Raw genomic sequence first — 17,436 nt, forward strand, 5'->3', positions numbered from 1 at the left:
CTCTAAGTAGAAGCCAAGCCATATCAACGCATTGCTTAGAAATTTCTTCAGCCAAATACCCAGTTTCATCACTCTCAAGTTCTACCTTCCATAAACCACCAGAACACAAACACAGCTCAGCCAAATTCTTTGCCACTTTATAACAAGGATTGTCTTTTTTCTCTTGTCCAATAAGCCATTCCCATTTCTGCCTAAGATTTCCTCAGACTTTAATGTTAATCTTTCTAACAGTATTCTGTTCAAGATTCCATAGAAATTCTCTGAAACTCGGGCTTTCTTCATAGCCCTCCTTTTGTCTTTCTGAGCACTCACCAGCAAGGTGGGACCTTTGTACCAGGCACCATATGACTCTTGCAGCCTCTGCCCATTGCCGGGTGGCAAAGCTGCTTCCCCATCTCTAGTTGTTTGTTACAACCCCAGCCAGTATCCATTTCTGTCTTAGGGCTACTTCGTCTACTTTAACAAAGACCATGGACCGAGTGGCTTATAAATAGTAAAAATATACAACGGCACTGTATAAAACTCTACAGTGCAAATAATCTGGTATGCAAACAAGAGATTGGGAAAATGTTGGGTTTTGTTTGCAAACTATATTGGGTGACAAACACAGGGTAGGTGAGGACGTGTGAGTTTTGAAAGACCTCAGCTCAATTCCTGTCTAAGCTAGTAACTGAGTAACCTTGGGAATGTTATCTAAGCTCTCTGAGCCTTGCTGTGTCTATCCATGGAGGAGAGAACAGTGCAAGTGAAACGCCCAGCCCAGTGCAGTGCTGGCCAGGAATTTGGGCGAAACAGCTGTCCTGGAGCCTGAGTCTGTTGGCTTCATGCTAGTCCCACCTTCCACCTGCTGGTGGGACTGAAATTTCTTCTGGGATCCTCCCATGGTCAAAGCCGGACTGAGGCCTGGGCTGGTCTCAGCCAGTGGGTGAGGGGCAACAGGACTTAGGTCTTGGGCTTTGGATACAGCTGACACTGTCCATGCTGTTAGCAGGCAAAATAGCTGCTTGAGACTTCTGCTCTGCAGGCCCACAGAGTGGGATAAGCATCAGGGCTCAACTTGAATTAAATGTCAGCAGGGGTTGTCCCTGTTCCATTTCTACTCTGAGCTCTCTAGGATGGTGTCCATGTGGTCCTGAAGCTGGGCTCCACCGTGTTCTCTCCCAGGCAGCAGACCCCTTCCTCTCCCTGGAGCACTGGGTGACAAGCTGGGAGACAAAGGGCCTTTGGACACCTACACCAGACTCCAAGCCCCTCCTGTCCCCGTGCACATGGAACAAGCATTTTTGCAGAAGGATCTGGCTTTCTCTGTTGAATAAAGGGAGAAGAGAAAGGTGTCCACTCTGGGAACACACAGGCCCTTACCTAGTAACCACTGCTTGGATGAAATCACAGAATGACTAGACAAGGGGAACTTCTCAGGGCAGCCTCTTCCTCCCACACGGCAAAGTCCCCTTCCCTTCAGCAAGTTTTGCCACTACTCAAGCTGGTTTCACAGACTCAGTGGTCACATGAGACTCCAGAGCAGAGCAGCCAAACCCCACGAGCTGCTCACAGTAAAGGATGCCGAAGAGCCTGTACCCCGCAGCCACCCCTCTGCCTGGACATGCACTGTGTTCCTTCCTCCCTCCCTGGAAGGGAAAGCTTTGTCATATGCCCAACTAAGGTGAGTAACACAGCAGCCAGCCCCTGCCAGCCAAGTCCGACTTTTCCCCACCAGTGAGCGGATGCGGCATCCTTTCTAGGCTGCCACCCTCTTCCCACTTTGCTCCATGCTGACTTCACGTCACTTCTCTAACGAGGATGCCTCCTCCAGCCTGGCTTCCTGCCCCGACAGCATGTGAGACGCCCACTGCTCAGGATGGTCTCCTCTGGGCAGCTCACACAGTGCTGGTTTTGTTTGTTTTTGTTTTTTTTGGTACTGGGGATCAAACTCAGGACGGTGCACTTGTGAGGCAGGCTCAGCCACTGAGCTAAATTCCTGGTGCCCGTGCACACACAAACACACACACTGCTGTTTTACTTTAACAGACTCGTGCCAGATGAGTCACCAGCCAGACCCACACCCCAAATTAGCCACAGCATGGGGGAGTGGGGACAACGGTGTGGGCTCCTGCCAGGGGAGGACAAAGGGTTTCTTTTTTCTTTTGGTAGGTTTCAAGCTGAGAAAACCTCTCAAGGGTGTCTGCTTCAATTCTGTAGCCACGTAGAAGGAGAGTGAACCAGACTGCGACAGTGGGGGACATAAGCCACTGCCACTGGGTGGATTACCATTGCTTTCCAGTCTAATCAGCCATCCACAGGACACCATGAAGCAGCCTCCCCAGAGGACAGGGCTCCTTCACGGTCTTAGGGCCGTCACTGTGCTGCCTGGCAGTCTTGAAGATCTCCTGGACTGATCTGGTTCCATCTCTCTGGTCCCAAAGGCCCCTCTTTCCCCGCGGAACACCCTTCTGGAAGCCTTCAAGGGACCTAAGAATATACATTCCTGTTTGTCAGTTATCATAAATGGGAAGGACTGCAGTCTCTCCGTGGAACTTGGCCAGCTTTGGAAGCCATACTTTAACATTCACAGCTGCCAGAACTGAACCAGAACAGGGCTGAGTTCTGCCAAGCAAAGCTTCAGAGCTCTGCTGATACCTGTAAACTGGGAACCTGTGAAAGCCTAGGTGCCAGCTGGACTGTGATGCCTGAGCCTGCAGGCTCCCTGGCCACTCCCAACCTTTGCCACCTGCTCCTGACTGTGGCTCAGTCTACAGGGACATGGAGGGGACAGCAGGAGGCAGGGCAGGAAGGTATCCTCAGCTCCCTCCTGCAGGTGCAGTAGGCCGACATGACCCTCCTCACCCCCATGAAAGACCACAAAGGTCACTTGTTTCCCTCTACCTTCGGGCCTGGGGCAGGAGTCTCACTGTTATTAGTTCTTGAACAGTGTGTACCACCCCTTGGGGCTCCCACACCTGCTATTATAATGTCCTCAAGAAATAGATCTTTTCCTGAGGATTTAGCTTAGTGGTGCTGCTGCCTGCCTCGCATATGCAAGGTTCCAAGTTCGATCCCCAGTACCAGAAAAAACAAAACAAAACAAAAACAAAAAAATGACAAAAAGATCTTTTACAGGGCCAGGGATTTAGCTCAGAGGCACTGCACCTACCTTGCAAGTGCAAGGTTGTGAGTTCTATTCCTGGTACCCAAAAAAAAAGGAAATCTTTTACAAAAGGGAAGGGGGCCAAGAGATGGAGGGAAGGGGAGGAGAGGGGAAGAAAAAAGAATTAAGATGTGTTACATACATGTACCAAGATGTACTGATAGAAATAAAACTTTTAAAAGTTCCCAAATCACCCAATCTTAGTATGTTGCTTCCTGCCAAGACCCTGACCAATACAGATACAGTTAGGCTACATTGAATACTCCAGAATTTATTGGGCCCTTGAAACAATGGCCTTGACAGGTTGTAAACATAAATGCTAAAAGACCACCCCCCAACTGTAGCCCACTGGGCCACAATGAACCTGGCCCGAGGAGCTCAGACCCGGGCCCAGGGAGGCCTCCAGAGCCTGCGGAGGGCAGCAAGGACTCAGCGAGGCCCATCTCACTGAGCTTTCAAGTCTGGCTGGTGGGTACCCACTCACCTACAGAATGCAGGTCTGTGCAGGCTTGGACTTGGGCTTAAGGACTGGCCACCCCAGGGGGACCTCCACTCCAGGGGACCCTCATCAGAGAAGGGAAGGCTGAGAACCTCTCCTGTCCTTCTGGGAGAGTACAGAGCATCATCACTGGGTTCTGGCCTGGTGACAACTCAGAGTCGAACATAGGAGGGGGACCTATCAGCTAGGAAGGGTTAACCCTCTTCGTACCTGTCTCCCTCATATGTCCCTAAAGCATCCTGTTAGTGTCTGGAGTGTTTCTCCTTGCACAGAATGGGCAAGGATATGGCTTACTGGCATCTTGGGAGGGCAGAAGCCCAAATATGCTCTGCTGTCTGCCCCTAGAAAAATGCCAGGCTTTTCCTCCACTGTGAGCCCTGTGTGAGCCCCTGGCCTCACTCCCCAGCTCCCAGGGCCCAAAGCCTCATGCAGCACTGACGTTCTTGCCTCCCCTCCTAGATGAGGTGCTCCAGCAGGGCAGAGCATGCTGAGCCCAGCACCAAGCCCACGTAAATGTAAAAGGACATCACCACCCCAGTAGCCTCGGCCAGCTCCCTAGGCACAATCTTGGGCCCATAGAGGAGAACCAGAGTACTGAGGTAGCCGCTGCTTAGCCCCAGCAGGCAAGTAAAGGCCACAGGGTAGATGTCAGACTGGAAGAGCACTGTGGTCAGGTGGACTCGGGGCTGGTAGTTACACAGCACGAACAGAGGGACGAGGCAGGTGCGCAGCAGTGCCAGCCCGGGGAGCACCTTGCTGTTGGGGCCCGGCACCTGGATCCACGCTGTGATCTGCCGGCCGCACAGGTCAGCAAAGTTAAGCAGGAGGAAGGTGGTGAGGGGCACAAAGAATTTGGTGGTCCATGGTGAGCCGGAGCCCTTGTGGAGGGACTCAATGTTGGCAGAGATGGCGGGGAAGATGAGGGCGGTGATGAAGAACAGGTAGACGATGCAGAAGCCCAGGCCAGCGGTCCTCTTCAGGATGGGTCTCAGAGGTGGTGTGTGGGACTCAAGGGATCTGGGGGCCACCAAAGGGCAATGGGGGGAGACCTGTGATGGCTCCTCTTCACCAGAAAACGCACGGACTGGAGCAACAGGCCTCATGTAGTACCTGCAGGGGGACAGGGTATGGTCAGAGGCCATCATGGCTGGGGATTTCCAGGGACAAAGAAGGTCCTGCAAGGCCTCAGTGGGTGCCCAAAACAGCACCCTTAGGCTCAGCACACAAAGCCTAGGCCATGAGCATCCAGTAGCCCAAATTCCCTGAGATGAATCCTGCTGGTCTGTGTGGCCAGAGGAAAACCCGCGCTGGTCCCAGCCTGCCTTCCAGGCTGGATTCCAGTCCTTCAATCAGCAGTGACGGCTGTGCCACAAGCAGGGTCAGGAGCAGCCCTGACCACCACACAGTGAGCTGAGGCGCCTGTCCTGGTTCATCTGCATGAGATTTAGAGGGGAGGTAGAAATCAAATAACATTTAAATATGAAATTTTAAAATCATGAAAGCAATACACTTGATGCAATAAACTGAAATAAGCTGGGTGTGGTGGCGCATGCCTGTAATCCCAGTCCTCTGGAGGCTGAGGCAGGAGGATTTCTGTGAGTTTGAGGACAGCCTGGGCTACACAGTGAGTTCCAGGTCAGTCTCAACTACATAGTGAGACCCTGTCATAAAAACAAATAAACTGAAATAATAGAGCAATTATACAGTAGAAAGAGAACATGTATCCCAGTATTTTGGTAGGGGAGATTCTAGAAGTGGAGATTTCTGGGTTAAAAGGTTTATACCTTTACCATCATGATAGATATTTATAAACAGGGCTGGGGATTTAGCTCAGTGGTGCCGCTGCCTGCCTCACAAATGCAGGGTCCTGAGCTCGATCCCGGGTACCAAAATAACAAAAAGATATTTATAAACTGCTGTCTACATAAGAAGTACCAATTTATCTCTTCTCTGAACTACTCTTGCCCACCCTAGTAACCTGCTCTACTCATCTCCAGGAGGGCACTTGTATTTCTTTCAAATAGTTGACCACAATCTGTAACTGTTATATTAGTTTACTGGCTTGCCAGCGGTTTCCTTCAATAGAAGATGACGGGTCGTTTGGTTGTTTCTAGCTAAATCTCTAGGCAAAGCAGCTCTTGAAACCTACTTGAAAGAAGCCGGGCGTGGTGGTGCACACCTGTAATCCCAGCCCTCATGAGGCTAAGGCAGGAGGATCGCTGTGAGTTCGAGACCAGCCTGGGCTCCATAGTGAGTTCCAGGTCAATCTCAACTACATAGTGAGCCTGTCTCAAAAAACAAAGAAACAAAAAACCAAAACAAAACCTACTTGAAAGAATGGCCAAGCACCTTCTAAAAGTGCCTTGCCCCTGCCCAAATCCTTAGTATTTTTTGTTTTTTGTTTGGTGCCAGGGATCGAACTCTGGTCCTTGAACTTGCAAGACAGGCAGCAGAACCACTGAGCTAAATCCCCAGCCCCAAATCCTCAGTGTTCAATGTCATCAATCCTATCAACTTCGGCTTGGTCTCTTTGCCTCGCTGTGTGAACTTGTCAGAGTGACCTCTCTGGGCCCCAGGTACCTGAAAGCCAGGAGACACAAGCTGTGGCTCCCAAAGTCCTTCTGTGTGATGCTCAGCAGGGGGCTCTGACCTTGAGGCAGTTGTTTCACCATCCATATTTTGGGAAAGAGACATTCCTACTGCCCTCTCTGCTGGGCCCCATGTCCCAGGCTGCTCTGGCTCTGTGGAAGCAGCCCACCAAGTTCTTCTGGCCCAAGCCCCTCCTGATAAGTCCCTCCAGTCTACAGCCTTGCCTTATCCTCCCCAGTGAGCACCGGTGCCTCCTCTCAAGTCAGATTCGCCTGCACAGCCCCAGGAGCTCAGCTCGCTCTGTGAGCACCACTGTCATCTTCGGCAGATTTCTGCAAAGCAGGACCCCTCAGCCTAGATTTTAATCAGCAGAGAAACAGAAGCTGTGCAGAGCAGTGGGCCCAGGAGGCTTCTGTCTCATGTTCAGCTACAAAGCTTGGCCTGCCCAAATGCAGCGGAAACAAGGGTGACCAGTTGTCTTGCTTCACTTAAAAGTCAGATGAACAGGGCAAGCTGGCTATGCTGCTGGCAACAGATGCACCCAGAGCACCCTGAAAACAAATGCAGGGAAGGGCAGGAGTAGGGAACTCTTTGCCCCTTCATTTATTCAGGGACTCAAAAATATTTTCATGCAAGGTGTGGTGACACACACCCGTAATCCCAGTACTCAAGAGGCTGAGGCAGGAGGATTGCAAGTGTGAGGTCAGCTTTGGCTACATAGCAAGACCCTGTCTCAAAATTAAAAAGAGGGCCAGGGATTTAGCTCAGTGGCATTGCACCTTTCTGGCAAGAACAAGGTACCCGAGTACTGGCTTAAAAAAAGACAGGTCAAAATTAAAAAGAAAAGTCACAAGCATGGAACAATGCCAGGCTGTCTAGGGGTACCAGTGAGCCACCAGGACCCCAGGAATCACAGGGATGCTGTCATGGAACCACAGCAGGGCATTTTTGGCTAATGGGTCTTCCATGCCTGGGAGACTATGAAATGCCAGTTTCCAGTAGTTAAGTCCCCTTCCTCCTAAAGCCACCAAGGCCAACTGGTGAAATTTACAACCCTATACTTGGGGAAAACAACCCACCCTGTAGGGTGGAACTGAGGCATGGTGGAGGGAGGGTGTTCTAGGGATCAACGAGAGGTGCCTCTCACAAGGACAGGAGCGATGAAGCAGGAGGACCCTAAGGTCACAAGGAATGCTGCACAGCACAGCTCCAGAAATGACCCTGAGGCCAGATCCCTTCCTGCCACCCTCCAGGGAGCCCCCTGGAGTAGGCCTGGTAATTCCTGAGCCTCGGTTTCCTCATCTATAAAGTAGCAGAACACTACAATGATGACACAAATTGTCCTAAGTGATTAAAAAAAATATGTGTGTAAATTGCTGAGCTCAGAGCTGCTGCAAAAAATAGGTCCCTGCAGAAAAGGGCAGTCAGGACAAACCTCCCAACCCTGCTCCTCATGCCAAGGGAGCTCAGGCAGACCACCTGGCCAAGTCCTGAGTTCAGTGTCCTCACCTGTAAAATGGGGACAACTCCTGCCTTCCATGAGACAATGGCTAAGAAAGTGCTTTGAAGAGAACGAAACATGAGAGAAAGCCAAAAATTTCTTTTTCTAAAGTGCAGCAGGATGCAAGAAAGAAAAAGGAAGAACTAGAGACAGGAAGCAAAAGAGAGACTCAGGGCATGAAAAGGGATCTGGAGGGTGGAAAGAAGCCCCACGGGGCAGTGGTTGGTTAAAAGGACAGGTCTGGAGTTGGCTTCAAATCCCAGCTCTGCTACCTATTGCTGTGGGACTCAGGCAAGTAACTCGACTGCTCTGATCCTTGGTTTCCTAATTTGTGCAGTGGAATAGTAATGAGTATCCATATGATGAGGAACAAGTGTGAGGGTTAAGTGGTGAGATGTGACACTCAGCGAGGCTGAGCTTGTGCTGGAGCAGGGAGCATGCAGCAAATGAGAATTCTCTCTCTCTCTCTCTCTCTGCATTACTGGGGATTGAACTTAGGGCCTTCACACTGACCTTCATCACCAGCCACCCCCGCTTCTGGTATCAGGGATGGAACTCAGGACTTTGCACTTGCAAGGTAGGTGCAGCGCCAGTGAGCTAAATCCCCAGCCCCAGCCCTTTCTATTTTTTTATTTTGAGACAGAATTTCCAGAAATTGCTGAGCTGCCCAGGCTGGGCTCGAACTTGCAATCCTCCTGACTCAACCTCCTGGAGTGCTGGGATTGTAGGTGTGCGCCACTGTGCCTGTTTACTGTTATCATTATTGCTCCATCCTCACTTCCACTGCCTGCTTTCGCTGTCCTCAAACTTGTAGACTTCAACTGCTAGGGGATCCGGCCCAGATCCAGAGGCTTACATCAGCCAGTGCTGCGAGCCAGGAACAGCTAGAGGCCCTGGGACACAGAAGAGAACAAGGCTCACAGGAGATTCCACCCTCATGGAGCGCACACTGCTCCTGCAGGGACTGGCAATAAATAAGCGGACATCAATGCAATGAGGTGACTGCAGCAGAGTGGGGCAGCCGGCAGGTCCTCACCTGGCGTACTCCAGCCTCGGCAGCAGCAGGTAGAGACCCATGCAGAGCCCCAGGAAGATGACCGCAGTCAGGAAGAAGGCCAGAGCGCTGTCCCTCACGTCACTGGATGCGGCCAGGTCCACCAGCGAGGCCACAGCACTGATGGTCCCACCCATGGCTCCTCCTGCAGGGAGCAGAGGACACCACAGAGGTCAGAGGTATGTGTGGGGAGGTGCAGCAGTGGGCCCCTCCTCTCAAACCAAAATAAAAACTGTCCCCCTCCCAGTTCTCATTATTCTGAGGCCACAGCAGACAGGACGGGCCCTGGCCAGGCCCAAGAGCTCAGGTTTTGGAGGTGAGGCTGCTCCCTAGCCCCAGCCTGGTCCCTCTCCCTCTGCTTCCTGCTCTCCCCGGGAGGGCTCCTCAGGGATAGTCCTAGCTCAGCTCTGCCTGCAGCTCCATGGCTATCCTACCGGGGAAGCTCTTTCCTGCCCACACCCTGCTGCTCACTCCCACAGCACACAGCCCCCGCCAAGGGCTTCCACACACATGACGCGTGTGACCAGGCGGCCACCACACTTTTCACAGCTACCGAACACCTTTCAAATGCTGGTGGCGTGATCCAGCAGCAGGATGGTTTGTCCAGGAGCCCACTGGATGTATGCGTGACCTTTACTCTACCTCACGCGAGCTGCGACCCTGGTGCTCCTGTGACTTCTCCAGGCCACAGTTTGCTCATCTGTGAAACGGGGACACTACCTGCCACGCGCAGCTACCTTGAAGATGGACTGAGATGACCCTGGGAAAGGACCTGGGATGCAGCAGACTGGCATCCAGGGCTGGTTCCCTTCCTGGGCACAGTCACACAGTTCCTTCCGGGAGCATGGCTGGCTAGTCTCGGAAGAGAAGGCGGACTGCCCCAGCAGGGAGCAAGCGGGTGTCTGTGGTACCGCTCTCTGCCCACTGCTGTGTGGGCGGTGTGGGACAGATGCGGCCCTGCCCACCATCAGTGCCTCACCCACACTCTGCTCCACATTCCCCATGAGTCCTCGCGAGCAGCCCTCGCCCCTGACGTATGATCATTGCCCCTAACTTCCTCAGGATGAATCCTGTTAGTCTGGATGGGGCCAGAGACTAGGACTTGAAGGAAGTTGAGATGCACACATTAGCAAAGTGATTAAGAGCACAGATTCAAGTTTCCCATCCCAATCCAATCCCAGCTGTACTACTTCTGGCTGTGTGACCTTCAGCAAGTACCTTAACCTCTCTGTTTCTATTTCCTCGTCTATAAAATGGGGACGACGATGGTACCTACCTCTGAGGGCTGTTAGGAAGATTAAGAGGATTATTACATGTAAAGTACTCAGAACAGCGCCTGACACAGAGAACTGCCAAACACCAAATAAATCCTCTCTGATTCCCAATTATTGGGCTATTTCTGTCCTTCCTACATCAAAGCGGCAACAACAGGGTAAACCCTTTGCTGAGGCGGTGCCCACTTCTGAGAAGCTGTAATCCCCACCTGGGCGTCCTGTGAGTGGGGTGACATGCAGCACAACGCGAGGTGGCCGCCCGAGGAAGTGATCTTAACATCCTGCCTATTGATTTGCCCCCTCCTTTCCCACTTGCAGAGAATTTACAATATTATCGTCAACAGCCAACCAGGCCTCCGGGAGCTCATCCTTCATGACTCCCTACTTTTATCTCATCATTTATGGAAATACATGCAAATGAGGGATTTAAAAAAAATACCAGCACAAAATAAATGAATTGTTTCTCAAATGCCAACATGTGCAGAATTCACAGATGGGCTCCTCTGGATGGAAAAAACAAGGGGGGCTGGGATCTCTGGGAGCTCGGGACACCTCTCCCCCGATGTCCTGGGGTGCCACGTGCCCGTGAGAGGCCTAGCACGGGTACAATGGTGGGGAACCCAGGTAACTGATGCTGAGAGGTCTAAGTACTAAACTTCTCCACCTGTATCTATTTATTTAAATTTGAGAAAGGGTCTTGTTAAGTCGCTAAGTTACACAGGCTGGACTTGAATACACAATCCTCCTGCCTCAGTCTCGTAGAGTGCTGAGATCACAGGCGTGCACCACCATGCCCAGCTACCACTTCTCGGAAGGAGATGCAGCGTAAGAGCTCTTTTTGAGGCCAGGGGTGATGGAAGGGATTAACACATGAGAGCCATTTCCCTCAGCCCAGACATACCTTTCTCGTAGCATGCTAAGGGCACGTTGATTATACTCAGCAAACTTGGCAAAGAGTTAACTTTTATCTTATTTTGGGCCCAAGCGTTTCCCAGGATAGAGCCAGAAGCCTAATCCTATATAAAAAATGGCAAACAGACCACAGCTTGCATCTAGACTCTCATCCGTGGAGAGTAATTGCCTCAAGTGCTGTGTGGAGAAGGATTCGAGGCACAGAGGGAAAGATAGAGATCTATTAGTGATGTCTGAGGCTGGTGTGGTATGGGGAGGGGACTTCCACTTGTCAAGGTCTTAGCCTGGACCTCCTAACTACTGGGCTTGGTGCGGATTCCTTGCGCAATCCTCCCCGCAACAGGGTAATGGTCAAAGCACTCCTCTGCCTTGCTTTGGAGGACCATGGTCTCCTGGGAAATCATAGAGGCTGATAGACTCCACCCTATTTATTTTGTGCGGTTGTGTGGAAGAGAGACAAACAGCCAAGGTGCCCATAACAGGCTTAGTGTTCTCATCAAAACTCCAGCTGGGGGATCAGCCCACACTGGGTGTGAGTGAGCTCCTGGGATGTCAGTCCAAGGGACCGAGGAGGAGACTGCTCCCTCAGCTGTCAGCTCTGTGAGGATTGCACAGTCCCTCAGCCTTACGTACCTGGGACAGGGCAACTCCTCTATAAATGAGAAAAGAAAAGGCAGGAGAGGGCAAGGGAAGAAAAACAAACTGATGAGGGATAGGAGAAGGGAAGATTCAGGGAGGAGGAGACAAGGAAAGAGAGGAAAGCTGGTCTCAGAACTGGCACTTTGAGGGCAGACTGGATTTTCCATAAATGGAGGCAGTTCTAGCTCCCTCCCTGCCTGTTCCTCCAGCCTGATTTCCTCAGCCTCCCAGAGTTGTCTTGAGTCTAGCGGAACTCATGGCTGTGGTGGAGGCAGCCCTACATGTCTACAGGAAAATAAAGCTCTGCCTAGACCTCTGGGGACACTGGTTTTGTGACCCACACTGTATGCCAGAGGAAGCCCACACAGCCATGGCAAGGCCCACATGGAAAGGAGTCAAAAAGAGCTGTCCCGCCAGGCTTGGTGGCACACACCTGTAATCCCAGCACTCAGGAAGGCTGAGGCAGGAGGATCGCTGTGAGTTCGAGACCATCCTGGGCTACACAGTGAGTTCCAGGTCAGTCTCAACTACATAGTGAGACCCTGTCTCAAAAAACAAAAACAAAAACAACAAAAAAAGATAGCTGTCCCTGCCCAAATCACAGTTTGTCACCCAAATAAATGTCTCTAAGCCACTGAGTCTGGGGTGATTCGTCTTACAACTGTAAGAAGCCAAAAGGCACGTAGCTTCGTTTTCTGGAAAGACCACAGGTATTCCCTTTGCTCCCCCTCAGGCCCCAGGGAAGAACCTGGTAGCTGTGTGTCCAGGTGTCACCTGATATCAGTGCCTGCGCATTCCTCATGGGGAAGGAGCCCGTCAGGCCGTAGACGCTGCTGTTGAAGATGGTGGCAGAGCCACTGACGATGGCCATGCAGATGATGGTGACAGTAAAGAAGCCTCGGGTCCAGGAGGAAGTGTCCACCTTCACCAGCACGATCATCACCACAAAAATGGACAATGTGACGATCAGCGAGGCCAGGACACGGACACGGACCGGAACCCTGGGGTAAGGATGCCACAAGCGATTAGACACCCCCATGTGGCCTAGGAAATCGACACAGGTACCCTGGTTTCAGCCTCTGCACCTGAAGCACAGGGCAGAGTCGAGCTGCCTCTTGAGGGGAGTTGGCTGGGGAGGTGACATGCAGTGGATAGGGCTGCTTTTCAGCTGTGAGGGCTGTGAGGTTCAAGGGCAGGGCGCCAGGCGAGCCCCGGTCCTCCTTCCTTTGTGCTGCGCTCTTGCTGGCTTTGCCCAGTGCTCAGACAGGCAACGCCCCAGGCTTCCTTCTCCCACAACTGGGCCATGGGGTGTGGGGGAGGGGAAGTCGTCGGCATTCTCCCCCTCCCCCTCCTCCCTTTTTTTTCCTCCTCCTCCTCGCCTTGGTCATCATGGCCCTCAGGCAGTCTAGCCTGTGCCCTGCGGTGGCCAGCACTCTCCTAAGTGCTTTCTCATTCCCTCCCATGCACCTGTCAGACAGGAGTTCTCCCATAGCCTCTTAACATGGAAAGGTACTCAGAGAGGATAAGGAACTCACCCAAGGTCACTCAGCCATGACCCCAGGGCCCCAGTTCCTGTCTGTGCTCTTGGAATAACGCTCTACTGCCTCCCCTGGGATAAAGGATTCCGTGTGGCACAAGCTAGTGTTACCCAGGGCCCCCTAATGCCACCCCACATCCCATCCATCCACTCCTCCCAGCCAGGGAGGAAGGCAGGAAGGAGGCTCTCAGAAAGGGCACATCTTTATCCTAGGAGGGACAGCACCATCTCCAAAGCTGTCTCAATCATCAGATCAGACTAATCTGGATGCCACATCGGGTGTTTAATGGTAGAAAATACAGAGGTCTATGTGCATAATCAGGTGTGAAACTAAGAACACGAAGATACGGACACTTAAAAAGTGCTTTTGTGGAGGGTCCTCGGATCCTCAGTGGGAGGGAGTGGTTTTGTGGTGGGGGCAGAGGGGAGCTGGGAGGGGAATCGAGGACTCTGGTGATGGGGTGGTCATTCTGCAAACATACACCCAGCAACTACCGAATGTCAAAGACTGCTGGGGTGGGTAGGACACAGGATGGAGGCTTTGCTGTCCACAGGGCTAGATGCTCCAGAGAGAGGCCACCCTGGAGGGGCACAGACCTCACCCCAGGAGCCAGGGAGGCTACCTGAAGGTGGTGCCTGAGCTGGACCAGAAGGATTCGAGAGCAGATGTGAGCACACACATCTTGGGAGAGCATGTGTGTCCAGGGAACTGACGAAGGACTCCAGCTGCAGATGATATGGGGTGTAGGACGGAGAGACATGCACAGCCTCACCCTGGAGGGACTCAGCCACCCTGAGCAGCCCAGAAATTGATACCCAGAAGGGCACCGAGCAGGTGCGAGATCTTTATCTGTCAGCATCACTTGCTGCCCCAGGAGTCTCCTCCATGCCAACTCGTCCTGGAGAAGTGTCAGCCATGTCCCCCACACCAGCCCATCCTCAGACAGTCACAGTGCCAATGCTTCTGGCCACCGATGGCTCAGAGATGAGCACGGGACCCACTCAGGGCTACTCGGTCTTGCCCAGGACTGTTCCACGGAAGCTGGTGGGCAGCAGCTCTCCTGAGTGTGGCGAGGCTGCTCACAGTCCCCTGGCCACCTGTGTGGGGTGAGGCTGCATATGGGTTAGGGTGATGCGGAGACACAGGTCCCAGGGACAGTGCAGGAGGATGTTCCTTAGATCCAATGATGCCTGAAGGCCAATCTGACCTCAACTTCCAATTACAGAATGAGTAAGTCTTTTGTGTCCTGCCCATTTGTTACCAAGCTCACCCACGGACCCAAGGAGATATATCAGGGCCTCGCACTGGAGTGCAGCACCACCAGATACTCCAGGGATGCTGCTGGTCTCCTGCCACATGCCCTTCCTTTGCACTTCTGGACACACTGGTCCGGGAAGCAGGCTGGAGGTGACATGTAACAGCTTCTAAGAGCAGCCTTCAACCAGTGATGGGAAAGCTGGTAGACCAGCACCCCAGCTTCCTCCCTCCTGGGAAGATGCCCCAGCCAGCTCCCCTAGATCCCATAGGATTAGCACTGGCTTCCCTCAGTGGGCTGGGAGGATAAGGCACCCTCTCCTGGGTGCATCCCTTCCTGTCTTCCTTCTGTACTCTCTCACCTTCCCCTCCCACATTTGTAGCTTTAGTTCCAGAGTTTGTTTCTGGGAGGCCTCACACTAAGATGCCCATTAGGACCCCACACGAAGACCCATCTTCCCAGAGTCTGCAGGGGGCTTGGCCAGCACAGGGCTAGTGGACGGCTGGGAGGAGCAGCTGGACCCTGGGGTCTCAGAGTGGCTACTGTAAGGTGTCATTCACGCCTGGCATTTACTCCTTAGCCCTGATATTCCAGGTGACCCTATATACTCAACACTGTCACATAGGCTCCCACGCTCAAGACACCCTGCCCACCAGCTTGCTGGGTGACCTCAGGCAAATAGTGAACCTCTCTGGGCCTCTATTTCCATATGGCTAGAATGAAAGAGACCAGACTAGGTAATATCAAGGTCCCCAGTAACTGAGGGTTCTGAATCTGAAAATATTCAAGTGAAGACAGAGGTTGGAAGACAAGCCCTAAAAAGTTTTAACCAGTTCCTTGGGTACCTGGTAAATATTTGCTGGACACATAAACTGACAAGCAACAAAGATCAGCAGTGTGGGGCCATTTCTCATAGCGGCCTGGACATCCTGGGTGCTACCTGCTTCCCACTGCGCACCATGAGGCCATTAGTTGCTTGAATGGGAAGGTGGCTTTGCAGAAACTAGGGGACATCTGACTCAGACCCCAGCATGGGGGAGTAGGGATCAAGGAGTCAAACACCCAATGCTTCACAAAGCAATGCAGTTTGGACGGCTGCCTCTGCCCCTACCCCCGTTCCCACTTCTGCACAAGTCTCCTTCGTGCCTGCCCATTACTGCTGCCTAAGCCACCAGGACCACCTTCCATGGGCTCCTGGCGCTAGGGGACGTGCCTAGCGCTCTTTCCAGTAATCATAGCACTTTCTGGAATGTTCCACACGCAGGCTGCCCCACGGTACCCTCAGGGCACTTGGCCGTCCTCTCTGCAAGATGGAGATACTTTGGGGACTTCTGGGGAATACCTTGTGCTGGCGGTGTTCTACTTGGGGACAGGGCGTGGCCGAGGTGAGAGCTCTGGGCTGCGACCCTAGGGCAGGCCATGCCACCCTGAAGATCCTGGGAGAGGGCTGCTGGCTGTATCCAGGCTGTTGTCCCCACTCCCTTGCCAGTGAGGGCTCCGGGCCCCAGGGCACTGATTTCTTCGTAAGTCTCCAGAATGTGAATTTTCCTCATGAGTATTTATGATGCCATGGATTTAACATAATAAAACACTTGGCGATTATGGATGAGCCAGTCAGGGAGAGCCAGGGTGCTCCGGGAGAGAGAGGAGGAGACACTTCAATCTCCCACATTAAATAAAAAATAGCTTAGCCCCAAACTGTCCTCCTGCAGCCTGGAAACAGACGGAGGCCTGGGAGCGGATTTCACACATTGCCCCGGCCCTGTTCCGGTTCAGGCAAGGGCAAAGGCAGGCCTGGGCGGCTGGATCCTCGAGAGAAGGTACTGGATGTGCTGAGCCATGTCCCCCTGCAGCATCTGCCTTCCTTCCCAGCAGCCTGAGGTCTGGGGCAGGGCGTGGGCCAAGGAGGGGGCTGCAAGCTTGGACTTCAGGCGGCCCAGAGGCTCCAAGCACAGACTAGGGGAGAGGGGAATCGCAGGTCAAGCAAATCCTGGCTCCACCCTTAATTGCTGTGTCACCCGGGGTCAGCACCTCTGCAGGCCTGTCTTCCTGTTGCCAAGCAGTCACAACTTCCTCCTGGCATGCCGCGTGAGGGCAGAAATGAACTTGCACAGGACAGGACTGCTCAGAAGTGCATGCTACTGTTGTCACTGGTGATCTTCCTCCTGGTCCCTAAAGTGGCACCTCGGACCCCCAGCCCTGGGCGGCTTCCTACCATGGAAGAGACAGCACCAGGGGAGACACAAACGTAGGCCACGTAGCCCTGACCCCATGGACTCCCTGGGCCCTGACCTCCCCTGAGAAAAACAGGGTGCCTCAGCCTCCCCGCTGGTTTGCCAGGCAGAGAGAGGGGATAACAAAAGCATGGCATCCTGGTCGTCACTCAGATGGCAACTCCCAGCTGGAAGGAGACAGGAGCTCTCACCCAAGTGAGCCTGGGCTATCCTAGTAGGACAAACCTCCTCTGTGGTCCCTGGGCCAAAGGCCAGGGGACGGAGAGGATCATGAGTGGGGACAAAGGGTGCAGTGTGCGGGCATGGCTTCCCCACCACCGAGCTGCCCTCTCCTCCCTCCTGCTGGGTGCTGCCTGGGACCTTCCTCTGCCTCCGGGGCTGGTGGCTCTGCTCCTAGCACCATTCTTCCTCCTCCAAGGGTGGGGTCTGCAGGCTGTGCCCTGAAGGACACTGACGGTAGCCAGGGAGCTGGGGAGCCGGGCAGGTCAAGGCCCTCAGCCCATCAGACACTCGCCTCTCTTTCAGGTTGCACCATGGTTCTCAGAGGGGCACATTCTTGGACACAACTTCATGGGAGGCGGCTGTGTTCCCTTGGAACTGAGTGGGCTTTGTGACAGCCTTGACCAGCCGAGTGCAGCAAGTGACACTATGTGACTTGGGAGATGAGGCTGTAAAACCACAAAGCTTCTCCCTGGCAGTCTTGGGTACTCACTGTCCAGCCACAGTTTGAGCAATCCTGTTACCCTGAGGCCTGTGGGAGAGAGATGAGAGAGAGAGAGAGAGAGAGAGAGAGAGG

The 17,436-nt window shown here is 53.1% G+C and overlaps 1 protein-coding gene across 1 annotated transcript in view; it reads right to left on the reverse strand.

Annotated features, from left to right (window-relative positions):
- Positions 1–3,398: 3,398 nt before the first annotated feature.
- The window catches only part of Slc29a3 (solute carrier family 29 member 3), a 31,956-nt gene continuing 17,918 nt past the window's right edge, over positions 3,399–17,436 (reverse strand). The window contains exons 4-6 of the mRNA XM_010606248.1: positions 12,388–12,614; positions 8,771–8,933; positions 3,399–4,754 (exon numbers count right to left, since the gene is read on the reverse strand). Of these exons, the coding sequence (XP_010604550.1) occupies positions 4,100–4,754; positions 8,771–8,933; positions 12,388–12,614 (1,045 nt within the window). The 3' untranslated portion in view covers positions 3,399–4,099. The remainder of the gene's footprint in view (positions 4,755–8,770; positions 8,934–12,387; positions 12,615–17,436) is intronic.

This window comes from Fukomys damarensis, unplaced genomic scaffold (assembly GCF_012274545.1).
Source record: "Fukomys damarensis isolate Sample0158 unplaced genomic scaffold, DMR_v1.0_HiC HiC_scaffold_20, whole genome shotgun sequence".
Taxonomy (NCBI): domain Eukaryota; kingdom Metazoa; phylum Chordata; class Mammalia; order Rodentia; family Bathyergidae; genus Fukomys; species Fukomys damarensis.